At 36.2% G+C, this 17,360-nt stretch overlaps 1 protein-coding gene across 5 annotated transcripts in view; it reads left to right on the top strand.

Annotated features, from left to right (window-relative positions):
- The window catches only part of LOC111501902 (transducin-like enhancer protein 4), a 361,306-nt gene that overhangs the window by 252,315 nt on the left and 91,631 nt on the right, over positions 1 to 17,360 (top strand). For all 5 annotated transcript variants that reach the window (XM_074183014.1, XM_074183015.1, XM_074183013.1 and 2 more), the window contains one exon: positions 15,240 to 15,262. In XM_074183014.1, coding sequence (XP_074039115.1) covers positions 15,240 to 15,262 — 23 coding nt within the window. The remainder of the gene's footprint in view (positions 1 to 15,239; positions 15,263 to 17,360) is intronic.

Genomic DNA, 17,360 nt, shown 5'->3' with positions numbered 1-17,360 from the left:
AAATTGAAAAACTAATGCCGGTTTCTTTAGGAGCGTTCTTTAGGATTTGCAAGATAAGTACCCACAACCTCCATGTCAAGTTTTCGATGGTCCAGCCTGTATAAGTTAGTCTGTATAAGTTAGTGATGTATCAAATTGTTAAAAAAACCATGTCTGGACAATCATATGAAGTATACATGTCCACACATGTTTTTTTTAACAATTTGATACATCACTAACTTATACAGGCAGACTAACTTATACAGACTGGGCCATCGAAAACTCGACATGGAGGTTGTGGGTACTAATCTTGCAAATCCTAAAGAACGCTCAGACAGGTCGATTTTCATTGGGGGAAGGACAGTTTTTTCCCCATTTACAGCGTCGTCACTTCAACCCCGGAGCAGAGGGGTGAATAACCCTTGGAATTTTAATAGGGAATAGGGGGCGAGTCGCACATCATTTGAAAGATCTTGGAATTCTCTAAACAATGGTGTACATTTTTTAAATTTGGACGTATTTACAAAAGTTCTAATTAACTTTTTCAATATTGTTAATAGCAACAAATTGTTGTACGCCACTGCTCAGTTGGAATGTATCTGGAACACTTTCATTTGTTTCTAACGCTACTTTTTTGTTAGTTTTTTAGTTTTTTCTCTGATAAGAGGACTATTACAATTATTGAGCAATGGTTAAAAATGCTGTTGTTTCTCATTTTTATGTTAAAAGTGATATCTACATCATTACTAGTAGAGAGTGCCGTAAAGTATTGCTAAAGAAACAATAGTTTACACAACTGCAGAGAGGGTGGAGTTGATTGAACTGTAATCTGGAAATAGACGTTGTGCTGCGAGAGCCGCTGAACTGTTCAATCAACAACATGGGAAAAATGTGTCGCGACAGTATGTTCTCCATTTAATTGCAAAATTTCGCGCAACTGGATCTGTAGCAAATAAAAAACGGCCAATCGAACCACCAGTAACAAATGAGGCGACATAAGTGGCAATTCTGGGCCATGTTGAGCTTGACCATACTTTGAGCACAAGAAAGTTAGCATTTGTTTCCGAGGTGCCACGAACTAGCATTCGGCGTATTTTAAAAACCCACAAAATGCATCCTTACAAGATTAAATTAACGCAAGAACTGAATGAAGATAATTTCGATCGACGCTTGCAGTTTTGTGAGTTGGTTAGTGAACGAGCGGTGGAAAATCCACATTTTGTTTTCAACATTTGCTTCAGTGATGAATGTACTTTTTTTCTAAATTGCACAGTTAATCGCCATAATTGTCGCTATAGGGCTGATTCAAATCCTCATATTTTTCATGAAGTGCATACTCAACGTCCACAAAAATCAAATGTATGGGCTGGAATTTTTGATGACCATAACTATTGTTGGCCCATTGTTTTTAGAATGCAATTTAACCGGACAAATGTATCTGGAGCTTCTGGAAGATACTATTAATCCTCTTCTCATTGATATTATTGAAAATGACCACAATTTTCGGGAAGATCTGTTAATATTTCAACAAAATGGGGCTCCTCTGCACTATGCTCTGCCTGTTCGGCAGTATTTAGATTAGACTTTTCCGGATCACTGGATTGGGAGGCGGGGCATTATCGCCAGACCTTTTGCCATTAGATTTTTTTCTGTGGGGTCATTTGAAAAGCAGAATTTACTGTACTCCTCCTGCATCACTCGAAGATTTACAGCAAAGAATCACAAATGAATGCCGCCAAATCACTCCAGAAATGCCTCACAATGTTCGAGAACGTTTCCAGCAGAATCTCTATTATTGCATGGAAGCTGGAGGTGCCCATTTTGAGCTTATGCTAACATGAGAATGAAGTAAGTAATTTCAACTCTACGTTTAATGTGGTTCGTCCAAATAAAAAAAAAAATGTACACCTTTGTTTAGAGAATTCCAAGATCTTTCAAACGATGTCCGACTCGCCCCCAATTCCCTATTAAAATTCCAAGGGTTGTTCACCCCTATGCTCCGGGGTTGAAGTGACGAAGTTGTAAATGGGGAAAAAACTGTCCCCCTCCCAATAAAAATCGACCTGTCAGCGTTTTTTTGGATTTGCAAGATTACTACCCAAAACCTCCATGTCAAGTTTTCGATGGCCCACCCTGTATAGAGTGCGTAACAAGTGCGTTAATCAAAAGTACAATTTGCATTTTGAAAGGGAAGTACTCATTTCGGGATAGATTTTTCTTCCGTTTCTGTCTGGAAGTACCTTATATGCATGATCTACACCTTTTATTCGCTTTCTCCCTTCTTTTTTAGGGTTCCCATATTTTTTTATATGAAGACAGAAGTGGAAGCCAAAACACTTTTTTACAATTCATAAATTTTGTAGGATCAATATCTGAGTTGAGTTAGGATGCAATATTACCAGAAAACTAGTTGAAGTAAAAAACTAGTTAAGTAATAATGTCAATTTTCGTGTGAGTGGGTTCAGAAATCTAATATTTTTAACTTTGTTGACAGGGGTTACCTTTTTTATCATTTCGAAACACTCCAATTCCATCGTGACAGAAATAGTAAACATGTATCACATCAAAATGAACACAGCATGTAGTATTAGACAGACCCTAAACCAAACACCAACAGACACCTCATCTTTAGACGCCGATTGTGAAAAAATGTGACTAAAATAGCTTCATCGCAGGTCTACTTATCAAAGACACTTTCAACGCGTTTTCGAGATGAAAACACTCTGCCTCAGCGTTTACTTTTCATCTCGTCACATCTTTTAATTTTTAATGATCTGGCTGAAACACTCCGTCTCTTTTGATAGCTGACTCTTCGCAATGTCGATAAAGAAACCGGAGTAGGCATGTTTAAGCCGCTCGCAAGGATGTCGAAGCTCGCATTTCGAGGATTTCCTCACGATACGTTGAGCTTATACAAGATAACACATAACGTGTCGACTCTTTTCCGTAGATATGCTTTCACGGAAGTGGGTTTCAATTCTGACATGAATATACGAAATGTTGAAGACTGATAATGGGAGTAAGGGTATCGAAACTGATTAATTTTTACAGTTTCATTGCTTACAGCTGTCAACATGCAAATCGTATTGAAAACAATAATGAATGGCCTTATCTTTTATATCATAACACGAATTAAAAAAATTGAAAAATCAATCATACTCACATTATGCTTTATTTTCACAAACTGTATATCTACGTGAAAAAATATTTTTATGATCGTCATTTATTTTCAAAAATATCACATGTTTAGCTATCACAGTAGCTTTTTCGTGGTGAGTAACATACCAAAAACTAATTCTTTACCTTAACTTTCATATACCTCACGCCATCACCAGTGAGAACTATCTACTCAGGTACATACTCGACCATAATTACCAAATCTGCTTGGTCATTCAGTAAAACATTTGAATTTTTAAGTGTATTAATTTCCATAGTTAATTCAAATGATTCAACTTCAAACCCTCATTTTCTATGTGTAAAATTCGAAAATCTGATTTTCTTCTGAAAGGTTATTCAAATATGTTGAACTTGTTTTTTTATTTTCATAGCTCATATGATGTTCCTGGATACGATTCCTAAATGTTCTGCCAGTTTGACCAATATATACCTTAGGACAAGTTCCACAATTTAATTTATATACTCCTGATTTGTCGAATTGAATGTTTTTAACTAACTTTCCCAACGTATAACTTGTTTATTCAAAATATGTTTGTCCAAAATATGTTAAAGCTCTATAATTTTGATTTTGACTATGAAACTTATCGGTAGGAGAAACGTCACGAAGTCACTCAGAAAAATACCTAAAAATAAATAATGATATAATACTAGAGCAACAAGTGTAACATTGCTTCAAAATAATATTATTATGAAATAGACAGCTGAAAGACCAAACTGATAAATGGAACTAAACAAAAGTTCAATAAAAGTGACGTCACAACCTACAAGCTCAGGCTTGAGTCGAAATATAAAAAAGAAATTTAAAATTATCTTCAGAAAATGTATGATGAATAGGCGCCTCGATGAAACGTACCACCACATGACTAAGCTGTTCTATGCATTAGAATTCTTTATCGATAAAAATTGCTTTGAGCAAAGGATATTTCAATTATGTGATAACTTATTCAAGAAATGTATTATTGTGAAGCTGTTGTGTAGCGAAACAAGTGTTACGTTTTTGTAATACCGTTTACAGAAAATATCACAATAAAGTATTTCTTGAATATTTCAATTTTCTGAATAGTCGAGTTATGCCTAGCATTAGCAACGCCATCTAATAAGATCCTCTATTATGAAATGGAGTAGTATTCCGACAAAATAGGGCTATTCCACATTGTTAAGTACCAGTCGGGCAGTACTGATCCTAGATCCGCTGATTTGACTCCTCTGTACTTTTAACCATGGGGATCAGAAATTTTCGTGACGTAGTCAATTTCTCATAAGATAATTTGCGTGAAGAAATTGCCAGGTAGGCTACTAATATTCAATATTCTTCAGAATTTAAGGGAGGAAACAAAACCTCGTTTCCATCATTGTATGCTCAGTTCGAACATATGTTAAAGTTGATTTTCACGTAGAAATATGTCCCTCTGAAAGCTAAAGTTGAACTAACGATTTTTTCACAGACTCGATATCAAATGACTTATACAGGGTGGTAAATTTTAACTGGAATACAAGGTATATAAACAAAACTCAAAACTCATAAACATACTTATGAAAGAATGTGTGATTTTGTGCAATTAACATTGAAACTCACAAATGATATAATCAAAGAATGAGTTGACATCTACCGAAATAGCTAAAGTGATCTAAAGTGATCAGAATTGATGTATAGTCCACATCGAGTTATTAGCGATAGCATTTGCTTTTACTGAAATATGATTTGATTTGAATCACCAAAGGAATGCGGAAATGTGGGAAACTTACAAATTATATTCAAACCTCTTTAGTCATTCTCCAAAAGACTCTTTTCACTACTGTTCTTCCGATATTATTATGATTTTTAAGTTGTGTCCAACAGACCATTCATTCATCAACTCTCTCTATGTTCAAAGAAATGCTCTTCTCCATCAATTCCTTCCACTGAACCAACCAACCAAAACTCATTAGTACCCTAATTCAGATATCCAATTTATTCTCTATTTGCAAATGTCGATCTATTCGAAAATCAACTCAAAGAAGCACCAAGGGGAGAAAATCTGAAAGAACGTTAGCAAATTTGCATTATTACACTACCTCTGAAACTCTCTAAAAGATCAAAGATTGTGGATAACACAGGGAGCACACGGATTTTATATGACGGAATCTATTTGCATTGGGGGCTATACTTCAGAGCATTGGCGTAGGCAATATAGAATAAAGAAAATAACTTTTTCCTAATTTCTACTAAGTTCATTATTTGGTACGATCGATATCGGTTTATTAGACCATTTTCAATATGATTCAATCTATCGTATAATGATTTTTTATTCCAGACTACGTTAAACGATCATAATTTTCTCTTTGGACTATTCAGACCACAAAGATATTATGAGACCTACGAAAAAACATTGACTGCCTATGCAGAAATTACCAACGACACAACTGGACACAACATGTTTTAAAAAGCGATAAAAAGCGTTAGCTTGTGTAACATAATTTCAAATATATTTTGGAGTTTGTGAACTCATCGATCTCTCACAACTTCATGAAGAAATGATAAGTTTCAGGAATTGGGCAAATTTCGGGTATACAGTTGGTTACCTCGTTCACAGGCAGATGGGGCGATGACAAACCTGCTGTTTGTTGTCTGCTTCAGCCTAGTTTGGGGAATGTTACTCTGAAGGAATTCGATTTTCAATTATCGGAAATCATCTAGTTTATGTTGATGATAGACCTTGCACTGACGAGTGGCCAAACAGCCCGAAACCGGTCTGCAAGTGTGTTCCAATAATTGAAAATCTATTGCGGCAGTTGTATCGCCAACAGCATATATGCAGGAATAACTTCAGTGAAGAATCCTGCACTGACACCTTTCGGATATAATCCAACGCCCTTCGTGGTATTAGCCAGAGGAGTAGTTGTTTTCTGATAGATGTCAGTCCATTAACCTACAGTGTAGTCCTGAACGAATTGTTCTTTTAAATGATTTAATAAACTGCTAGTATGTTATAATTGTTTTATTAATTTACGAGTACACCGAATTGCTACAATACATTGCACTTTGAAACCGATGTCATTGAAATTGTAAGATCAAGAGTGACACATGACTGGACCCTGATGAATGGCAGTTGACGAGTAATGAGTGGCAGGAGACAAATGATGGATGACAGATTAGAGACACTTGAATGAATCGTCGATGCCCAATGCGTTTTCATATTAACGTCAACATTTGTTTATGATTATGTAGTCATCACCGGTTATGACTTCTTTTACAAAATAGTTCAATTGGTAGGAAACAAACATTTGATATTAAGAAGAGCTCATCTTTGGGATTAATAATAGATTATTATAGATAGATAGATAGAAATAAAAACAACAATAGAAATTGATTGGCGCTCCGGGGAGACTTCATTGATTTCAATAAAATACTCATTACACGGATATCCAAATTAATGAGGCTTCCTTGGGCGGTTTTTAGCAAAGACACGTTTTGACTACCAGATGAGATCCTTCCTATGTGTTTCAGATGAAACCAGAGACCAAAGAAAAATATTCATGAGCCTAAGTACGAGTAAGAAGAGAAATGACAAAACCCATTTCACTTATTTCAAAAATGAACGAGGCTACTTAAGGCAGTCAACGGCAAAGCCACCCAGCACCAAAAACAGCGCTCTTTCGAGATTCGCCATAGGTCTCATCAGTGGTTAAACAAAGAATCAGTTGCTGGCCTCAACAGTTCTACAAGTACAAGCCCGAAAAAGTAGAGGCGATGACATTTCGCCTTATGAAAACGACAGAAAACCGTTGTTACCAGATTGAAATATTCCAGCAAATTTTATTGTCATAATATTCTACTTATAATGGGGAATGTTCCTCCTGACGAAAATCAAGTAGTCTTCATAAAAGAGCTCTAAAACTTTTAAACCTTTTTCTTTGAAAAAATATTTAAATACTTGAAAAAGGGGAATGAAATAATGCATTCAACATTTATAGAGATTCGTTTCTATTTTACTATTTGGCAACATCGGTTATAGCTAATAAAGGACAATGAATCTGTTACCTGTGTGAGACGAACAAAGATGACATATTTCAGAGGCGTGCTGTTCTGTTTACTTATGTCCCGAGTTCCCAGACATTCTGTGGCATATGACATTTTGTGTACCTAACCTATCTTCCTCTATATAAATAAATAACAAAACAACTGTTGTTTATGTGGTTTGTGGAAGTGGTATTGAACTATAATTTATATTTTGCCCTAATTGTTGATTTATAAAGATAATTTTGCTTTTTTAAAGTAGAATATCTAGGTACGTATAAATTATTTCAACTTGATATAGGCGCTGTTGCCAATATGTGAATGAGAAACAAATTCCTTTAAAAATTAAATCCCCAACATTTGAAACATCAATTTGAATACTGAAGGTTCCAAACAGTGCATCACAATTGGTATAATATTTAAAATCCTTCGGAAAAGGTATCCTTTTCTTCGTCAAGCACACCACTGCTTCCCTCAGCTAGTTATGCAGGATCCTCTGTTACCGCCACTCGAACGATTCCTCGCGCTCCTCGTCTTCTTCTTTTTCACATTTTTTCTCGTCGATTGTGCGGCCTGGCGAGTGGAGAAGGGCGAATTGAAGTGATGCCGAAAGAAGTGAGGCGTGAAATCGTTTTTTATGTATGAAAGGGGGTGGTTGACAAAGTCGTATGGCGTGGTGCTACAAATCAATGATCGCGCAGAGATTTTCGGTCTTTGATTTTTTTGTTTTGGGTAATAAGGCGTGTCGAGAATACTGAGGGTCATTCCTAGGCAAAAGAAATTGGACACAAGGGATTTTTGTGAGCGACAGGATTTATTTATGGATTTTTTTCATTGTAAGAAAAATATCTGGTAGGCGGGTTGAATTCTCGAAAAGATATGTAATTGAAAAGATATGGAAACGTTCGAATACGACACTCATTTTGTTGCCTCTTCAGCAACAATCAGGATACAATAATTACAAGATGAAGCACTCAATTTATTCATGACACTACAACTTCATAAATGAGTTAATTCTACTCATGTCATCGATGACAGTATGTAATGTACGTTATTTGATTCAATCCCAGCCATAGGAATCTTACCCTTCTGAGTTCCTATTTTTTACAGTGCATTTCTTTAAAGATCCCCCCTTTTATTTTTTGAACGGGTCAACTCAAAAAATTGAAATTTTGGATAATTAAATTAATGCATGAATACTTCATTTTGAAGTGAAATTGACAGATGACAGAAAAAAATTAAATAGAAAGGGGGGGTCTTGTGACACATCTTTTCGAAGCTCCTGACAAATGCTTCACAGCCCTTGAATATAATGTCAATATCTTCAACTACTACAAAATGGTGGAACATTTAATAATTTCCTGAAGACAAACACATTAATATCGATATTTCTAGAAATATTCCTTTTTATCTACCATATGGCAATTCCAACAACCCGATAACGTATGTTTAGTTATTTTTTGTTTATAAAAACGAAAAAAAAATGTCAGTACGGCAATGAACATCATTGTTCAGTGAGAATATTCTAATTTAGTTTTCCGAATCATACCATCTGCAGAAAATATTTGAGGGAATCTCAGCCAAATTTACAACTACCGGTAGTGTACATAACAGAAAGCCCCCAGGTCATCCGTCCATTCTGGAAGAACAGCATGTGCAAATAATTGGTGAGATGGTAGTAAATTCTGAACAGTCTACTTATTCCTTCGCAAATGTGAGTTGTCTTCTTCTACTGTGTAGAGACTGTTGAAGAAGAATAGGTATCATCCATACAAAATTAAAATGGTACACCAATTAACTGTAATGTAATGTTCACAGACAAAATTGCCGTTATTGGTGTGACACCAACCCTCACGTTTTTCGGGAAACACATACCCAATATCCAGAAAAAAAATTACGTTTGGGCAGGAATATTGGGAAACCATATTGTAGGTCCTCTATTTATTGATCAAAATTCAACAGGGGAACTGTTGACCCTCTCATCACTGAAATCGTCAAAGCGAATCTTAATGAATTCAATATTGTTATTGTATTCCACCAAGATGAAGCACCACCACATTACTCTAGACAAGTAAGAAACTATTTGGATACTACTTTTCCCGGTAGTTGGATTGGCCGTCGAGGTCCTACAGAATGGCCAGCCCGCTCGCCAGATTTGACACCTTTGGACTTTTTTTATGGGGCTATTTGAAGCAAAAGGTGTACGAAACTGAACCTGCTTCAATATTGGATATACGGCAGAGAATAATAAATATTTGTAGAGATATTGATGTTACCGTGTTCGAAAATGTTCGGCGTGAAATATCGGATAAGCTGTTCTCATGTCAAGAAGTTCAAGGCAATAATTTTGAGCATCTTCTGAAGTGACCTCAAGCTTATCACCTCATATTATGTAGTTGAATGTCAATGTATTCAGGCAATTATTAAATGTTCCGTCATGTTGTAGTAGTTGAAGATATAGACATTATATTCTAGGGTTGTGAAGCATTTATCAGGAGTTTCAAAAAGATGTGTCGCAAGGGGGGTCTTCCATTTAATTTTTTTTCCCAGATGGTGCCCAGTCGCCATCTTGAAAGTTTCATCTGTCAATTTCACTTCAAAATAAATTATTCATGCATTCATTTCATTATCCCAAATATCAATTTTTTGAGTTGACCCGTTCAAAAGATAAAAGTGGGGGGCATTGATGAAATGCACTGTATATTCATTTACCAAATGTTTTCACAGTATATAGTTGTAACTCCATTTTTAATAAATATATATTATTGTTTAGACATTAACAGTTCCACCCTCAGGTTCACCTTTTGAATCGCGGATACACGATGGTGGTGCAGTTCTTGAGTGTGGGAGAAGTTTTGTGTCGATTTTTTTCTTTGAAATACTAATAAGAAGTCCTTAGTGAAGTTTCTTTTTCAATCAAACTAACAGTTCAAATGATATACAAGTATTTGTCAGCATCCAATTAAAATATTTATATTTCTGTCTTAAAATAAAAGTATGCATGAGTCACAGCCTCATATTGTCTTGGGTGGATATTCCTGATATCCTCCTATCGATGCTCTTTGTATCTCCATCATTTTATATTTTCCTTCAGTTCTTTGAAGCACATTTTCATGCTCTTATGACTTGAATTATTCTGTTACTCCATTTACGAAGATCATTTATTTCAATTATTTCAGTTTAACAAAGTGGTCGATATTTATAAATAAAATTTCAATTTTTTAGTATATAGGGATTCCCAAAATCCAATTTGTCTCGAATTTTACCTTCTCACATTGTCTATCAGAGTCATACCGGGTTAATCCATAGTTAATCATGAACAGTTTCATGTACTGTTTTAATGATTATAATGATAATTCTCAGTAGTTTTCATTGAGTTGAATTTTATATTTATCCGTCGGTGCAACTGGGTTGCAAAATTTTAGATCTAATCCTGCAAAAGATTTGCCTTAGATCGGTGGGATTTAAAATCGCCTTAGATTGTAAAAGTAGAAACGTAATCCTAGTACACTAATTCGAGTGGTAGAGTGAAGCCTAAAATGAAGATACTCTAGTTATACGATCAGCAGGGCCCAATCACTAAACATTATAATAATTCCTTAATATTTCTAAAAGTTCTATTTATGTCATTCAAAGTACATGTATATCAGAACAGTTTGCAAACAGAAGAAATATCAAGTAGTCTAATACGCCTTACCTGAATTTCTTTTGTTTCTTTTCTATCTGCGTACCTATTTCTAATGGACTTTTTCTTTCGACTTTCTTCGAAATTCGAGTTCATTCTTCACGTATAAACTTGGCTCTCGAACACACATATCTTGAAAACTATAAAAAAAACATTTCCTGTGACCTATCTTTTGGACGAACATCGAAAAATTCTCATTCGAATTCATAAAAGATGAATACCCAAACGTCTTTATGTGCTTTCGTTTCCCCACATACCACCACGACGTACAGTCCCAGAAGTCCTGTCCCCTCGATCCTATTCTACCCTATTCCATATTGTTCCAGGAATATCTCCGTATGCCTCGTAAAAATCGCTGCGTTTTATTGAATTTTATGCAACAAATATCGCCGTAAAAGCAACCCAATAAAAGACAATGGCTTTTCCGTTCCCAAACATCACAAGTTTATGATCACTAAAAGTTTGATTAACATTTGAAGGGGTCATATTACATTTGAGAGCGATTGCAACTACGTTGGAATTGATGTAAACAATGGTGACAGGAGTGGGATCAGAAGTGGGATTTCAAGTATTAACCTCTCTGCGCGATTGAAATGGAAATCTAATATTTTTAATTTATTTAGGGAGTAGGATCAGAACTGAGATTTCAAGTAGTATTAACCTCTCAGCGCTATTAAAATTGAAATTTAATATTTTAAATGCATTTATTTGTTGTGCTTGAATATTTTGGTGAGAGAAACAAATTTTCTCAATTCCCTTTGAGATTTGTTTGCATTTTGCTTCATTATTACGTCTTAATACCCTACTAGAAACTCGAATGGTGAACTTTAGACGTTATTAAAGGATTCTTTTTGTAGATTTCGTAACTCCTAAAATTAAATCCGCATAAACGAGTATAAATCAACCTTAATCTCTGGTTCTCTGTTTCATTCTCAAGTAAATTCTTCGTCTGTCGTAAGTTCGACCCTAATTGTGAATCAAGTTACAACGTCTAACAGCTTTGAAACTGCAGAACTACTAATTAATTCAGATTGTGACTTGAGAGCTTTGTTTTAATCTTCATCTTTATTATGCTCAGGTGCAGCATCTGTTGCTATAAGATGTTCGTTTAATCCAGTGCGATGTTTTATTTCGCAATGTGTTTTAAAGTCTCGGATGTATACGCCCTACTTCCTTTGTTTTTACCTTCGCTCTGCTCTCTAATTATAGCAAAACAACTCACTTAACAACTTACGCCATTTCGCCTTCTTACTCATTCTCCAATTAATTCAAGTTTCTGTTTTGTGTTGGTGGAAATTTATTGAAGTTTTGTTTCAGCGCTAGTTAGTTCTAAAAGAAAAAAAAGGTATGGCAAAAAGGGTAAAAATGTTTCAGTTCTCTTCGAAGGTGATTCTTGAGGAACATTCAGTACTTCATATTGATTTCTTTCCAATCAGCCGAAGGATTCATATGTTGGAAGGACAACAAAGATTATCTTGCATTTACTATCCGAGTGGTGAATCGCAATTTTTTTGTCTCTTGGAAAATGGAAAGATGGGTTTTCATACGCAACAATATGTTGGTACTACTTGAATACGATTTGATAGAAACAATCATGAATGGGTAATATTGGTTCTTCGGAACCAGTGTTAGGAATCACACGTTAAAAGGTAAGACCTCGTTAGCCCTTAGCTCGCACAAGTTTCGAGTTCTGAGGGTTGTCGTTCGTAGGGGTGCGATAGCAGGTTAACAGAAAAAAAAATTTTTTGAACACACTATAACTTTCTACTCTACTGAAATGAATATGCCGGGTTGTTTTTTCTGGTGTCCATTCATTGAAGGTTTTTTTATTATGTGGAAAGAAGAGGGCAGATGATGTTTTGTCTTCATGAGTATTTTATGTTTCTATAGATATTTTTCTGTTAGTTTGGCCAATATATTGTTGAGCATGTTCACAACGTGTTTGTTCCAATTAGTAGGTGCCACTATATTGTTCATTGTGGTATATAAATAGCTCGATTATTCTGTCGCCTCAATATTCTCTCGATTTTGTCGGCAACACCTTGTTTTGTTTTTGCAACAGAATTTTCAATAATATTTGAACTCAAGATAACAATGATAACTGATAAATTGTCACAACTGAACTGCAAAACAGTGGTAAAAACTGCAAAACTGGAAATAATTACTATATTTAGCCAAATTTCAAGAGTGATATTAATAATTTATTGCAAGAACTGAAAAACAACGAATAATCAATTCCGCATTCCTCGAAGTTTTGTCATTTCAATACATTACCAAAAATCAAAACTAGTGTCGTTGTGAAAAGTCAAGTATGCAGTTCATTAGAAATGTGCAATACTTCACCTGGGTTATCAGTGTCAAAACCTAATATTTCATTAATGTATCATAGAGACTTTTTGTATTAGATTATTTTTTGGGGGTGATAACAGGTCTTGATACAGAGTGACACATTATTTTCCAAAATAGCTTTTTTAAACCCTGTCCTCTTGTTAGTTAACAAAACAAAAACCAATTCGATATAAATCCTCTTCTAAGCGAACATTCATAGTTCTGCACCTTCATGTGTCTACAATATTGACGTTCAAATTTGCTCGTTACCATCAAAACGAATTCGAAAGAAGTGAGTTCAAAGCACTGACTGATTATAGCCAACAATTTTAACAAATCAAACTGAGTTTAACCCCAGCACGTGTCATTCCTCATATAATACTTATGACCAGGGGTTTACAGGTATAATTATTCAATAAATCAAATACCAAGAGCGAAAACAGAATTTGACCACATAACTACTGACACCAAATCCCATCCAAATGAGATTCAAACACGTCTCACTTTCAAATATCCTTTCATTTCGTCTATTTTTTTTTTTTGTAAAAATCACAAACGTAAAGGGATCCGGATCCATGCCATATCTGTATTTGAACCGCAGATGTGCTAATAAATCAGTATTTTCATTATTACCTTTGTGATTTTTCAACATTTTTCAATAGCTGGTTCATTTGAATGTAACTGCAAAATAAAATGAACAGAAACATGCTACATTATTATATATTTTATTACATTCTGCATTATATTAGTAAATTGAATGCATCTGCCTCACTTTTTAAACAAAATACACGTTAAACAGAAAACCACTTATTCAAAATAGACACTTAGTATGTGTTCATTGTCAATTGCCCAAATCAATTCAATGCACAGTGCAACAGACTGTTGGTTGACACTGGAAGTCACAGCATTCTGGAAATTACCTCTGCCTTTATGCCTCCAACTGTCAACTACGAACTGCCTTATAAAGTACTGTTCCCGAGTATAGAGGACTGGATCCTCCAGGAGAAGGAAATATTAAAGAGCAGATAGTTGTTGGTTCACAGATGGATCAATACACCTACCGGTTCTGGTGCAGATGTTTTTATTTTCAAACCCAGGACAGAGATATCTACCTGCCTAGGAACCTATGAGACTGTATTTCGAGCGGAAGAGATTGGAAGAATCCAACCTCATACACCAGTCAATAAAAATATACTCGGACAGTCATGCGGTGTTGGAAGCTCTTGGCTCCTATCGAGCAACGTCTATATTGCCAAAAACGACTCTCCTCGATAGAAAGACTCAACAGATTGCCTCTGGTCTGGAATCCTGGTCATATTGGCCTGGAAGGCAATGAGGCTCCTGACTTCCTTGCAAAGGAGAGTGCTTCAAGCAGCTTCAGTGGACCAGAACCTGTCATTGGCATCGCTTTAGGCTTTGCCAAACAAACATTGAACACCTGGATGGCATGAAGATTCATGGACTTCTGGCAGAATCTTCCAGGATTGGCTCACTCCAAGGTGTTTATTCACCCTTCGAAGCTTGATACCAACAGTAGGGATGAACTACGATGTCTAACAGGCCTTCTCACAGGTCACTGTCATTTGAATCATCATATGCAGAGACTCGGACTGTCTGAAGACAGTCTCAGAGTTGTCAGATCACGCACTATTATTTCAACGTTCATCGTGGTCACACAAAGAACATATCCAGTAATGTGATGTTTCCGTCAATATGTTTCCATCTGTGGTTTTTCACGTTAAATTAACTTCTGTGATTACTGTGTAGCTAGACAAACTATATAGTTGACAGATGACACCAATCCTTGCCCCAATCGAATCTCAGATACCAGACTTTTCGCGTACTTCCCTGCATTTCACACAAGATATTTTTTGTACAAATCACAAAAGCATAGACATCCAACAAGCTCACACAGATGCACCTCCGCGTGCCATAAAAACTGCTACAACGTTCGAACATTTTATCTCAATTGTTTTCGTCTCGATTGTTTCATGTCGCCGCCGCCGATTGGCCCGATGTTCTCCGCCGCCGATGTTCATTCGTTCCGTCGTTTCCATGGATATGCTGCTGCAGGTATCAACTCAGAGGAGCGACACGTAAGTACCAATTGAATGCGTAATTTCATTATGTTTTGCCTTTTACCATATCCTTTTTTTGTTTCTTTTTTGCGCGCCGGTGTTCCGATAACTCTGTTGGAGTTGTGTAACATTCGACGGGAGCAGGGGCGCATCGAGAGGTGTTTTACTGTATCCTATGGAAAACTAGGTGGGATAATTTTACTACAACTTGTTAATTAGTTACTTTTGGAAAGTGTGGTGAATTTATTTGGGGAGTATAGTGAATTTCTCTGGAACGTTCAGTGGTGTTTCACAGCTAGTAGATTTATTGCAAAATTATAAGTAGACACCTTCATAATATGGAACCATGGGAATACTGAACTAGACGCCTTCCTGAAACACAGCAACAGCATAAGACCTTCCATCACTTTCACAATGGAGAAAGAAATCCACAACGAATTGCCATTTTTAGACGTATTGGTGAAGAGGACCGAGATTAAGTGGGAAACATTTGTTTACCGAAAACCCACTCACACGGTACAGTATCTGAACCACGAATCCAACCACCATCAATCGACTGAAATGGGAATCATCAAAACTCTATCAGACCGTGCTTTCGGGCTCTGTAATACAAAGCGATGGTAGAACAGACTTTGGCTAAAAGACAGCAGGAGCCTCGCAAGGAAGAGAATCCATCACAGCCAGTGCTTGCACTTCCCTACATCAGAGGATTATCGGAAAGGATAAGAAGAATTGGTTCCAAGTGCAACATCAGAACCTGCTTCAGATCCGGAAATACTATCCGTAGCAGCCTCACGAAAACCAGGTCACCAAACGCGGACTGCGATTCCATTTACCGGAAACCCTGTGAGTGCGGAAAATTTCATATTGGTGAAACTGAGAGGCCATTGAACGTTCGCATTGCCGAGCACAAGAAACACACAGCGAGGGAAAACCAACAAATCAGGAATAGCAGAGCATGTTTGGACCCATCAACATAACATCGAGTGGTCCCAAGCTGGGATCATACACAGAGAGGAACATTGGTTTAGCAGGAAATTCAAAGATGCCGCATACATGTTGTCCAACAACGTATTCAGCCAAACTAGCGTAGAGATACGCAACATACAGGAGGAACTGTACCAACTCGACGTAAAGATCTAAAAAATGATACACCTTGCTTAGTTTGCGTTGCTAATCGTTTACTATACGGTAATACATTCCTCGATAACTTGGAAGTCGTGGACTTCTGAGTTTGGAGTGTTCACTTGACAGAATTGTTATGAAAGAAATATTTTAATTACTGATGGTGATGCTTTATTCTCAAGAAACATGCATGTTTATGATAGAGAATTATACATGTTAACTCCAACTGGAATTTTGGAAACTATCTGGATTATAAAGCTGCCAAGCGTCTTCCAAGATCCTTGTTGCAACGACCTCTTACAACTATAGGATATTTCGAAGCATTTATTCAGTGAATATACATGGGTTCTGCTTCAAAACTCATTAATTTCTTTTGCACTGAAATTTTAGTTCATGAACATTTGGATCTTTTTCTCTGCATGGTCCGCTTTCCATAAAAAAGTAGGAATTACGACATTTTTTTTTTTGAGACAGTTACCCATGCGGTCGATGAACTTGGTTTTCTACACTGAACGAGAGATCAGTTTGTTACTGTGGCTTTCCAAGGTAAACATACACGAGATTTTCTTCAAGATCATTGAAGGTCTAGGATCTAAGATTATCCAGAAGCTTGTCCTTTGGTTTTCTCTTGTCAACTGGGCTGGAGTAGGAATCTCAGAGCCTATCACGATATCTTCAACACCGTAGTCGAGTGATGATTATTATAGAAGTTCCCGACACTGAATGAGGCCATAAAGAATGGACTGTGTCGTTGAATATTCCGGTAGTTTAATTGATGTTATTTGTGATGTCATGAGATTATTATTTTGAAAATATGTTCTACATGTAACTCTGTAGCCGTCCTAATATCAATATTATGATTCTCTTTTGACAAGATGATTATGATTCAGTATTCGGAATTGAATTGATAATTGAAGCTAAGTAGTTCTGAGCTAAGTACTTTGAACTGGTATTCCTAATTTTTTCATCATCAATACATTTTGTATTCCTT

This window comes from Leptinotarsa decemlineata, unplaced genomic scaffold (genome assembly GCF_025532065.1).
Source record: "Leptinotarsa decemlineata unplaced genomic scaffold, Ldec_3_MD MMD2_tig00026330_RagTag_RagTag, whole genome shotgun sequence".
In the NCBI taxonomy this organism is placed as follows: Eukaryota; Metazoa; Arthropoda; class Insecta; order Coleoptera; family Chrysomelidae; genus Leptinotarsa; species Leptinotarsa decemlineata.
The sequence above is the reverse complement of the archived record's forward strand: the minus strand, read 5'-3'. Positions and strand labels throughout refer to the sequence as shown.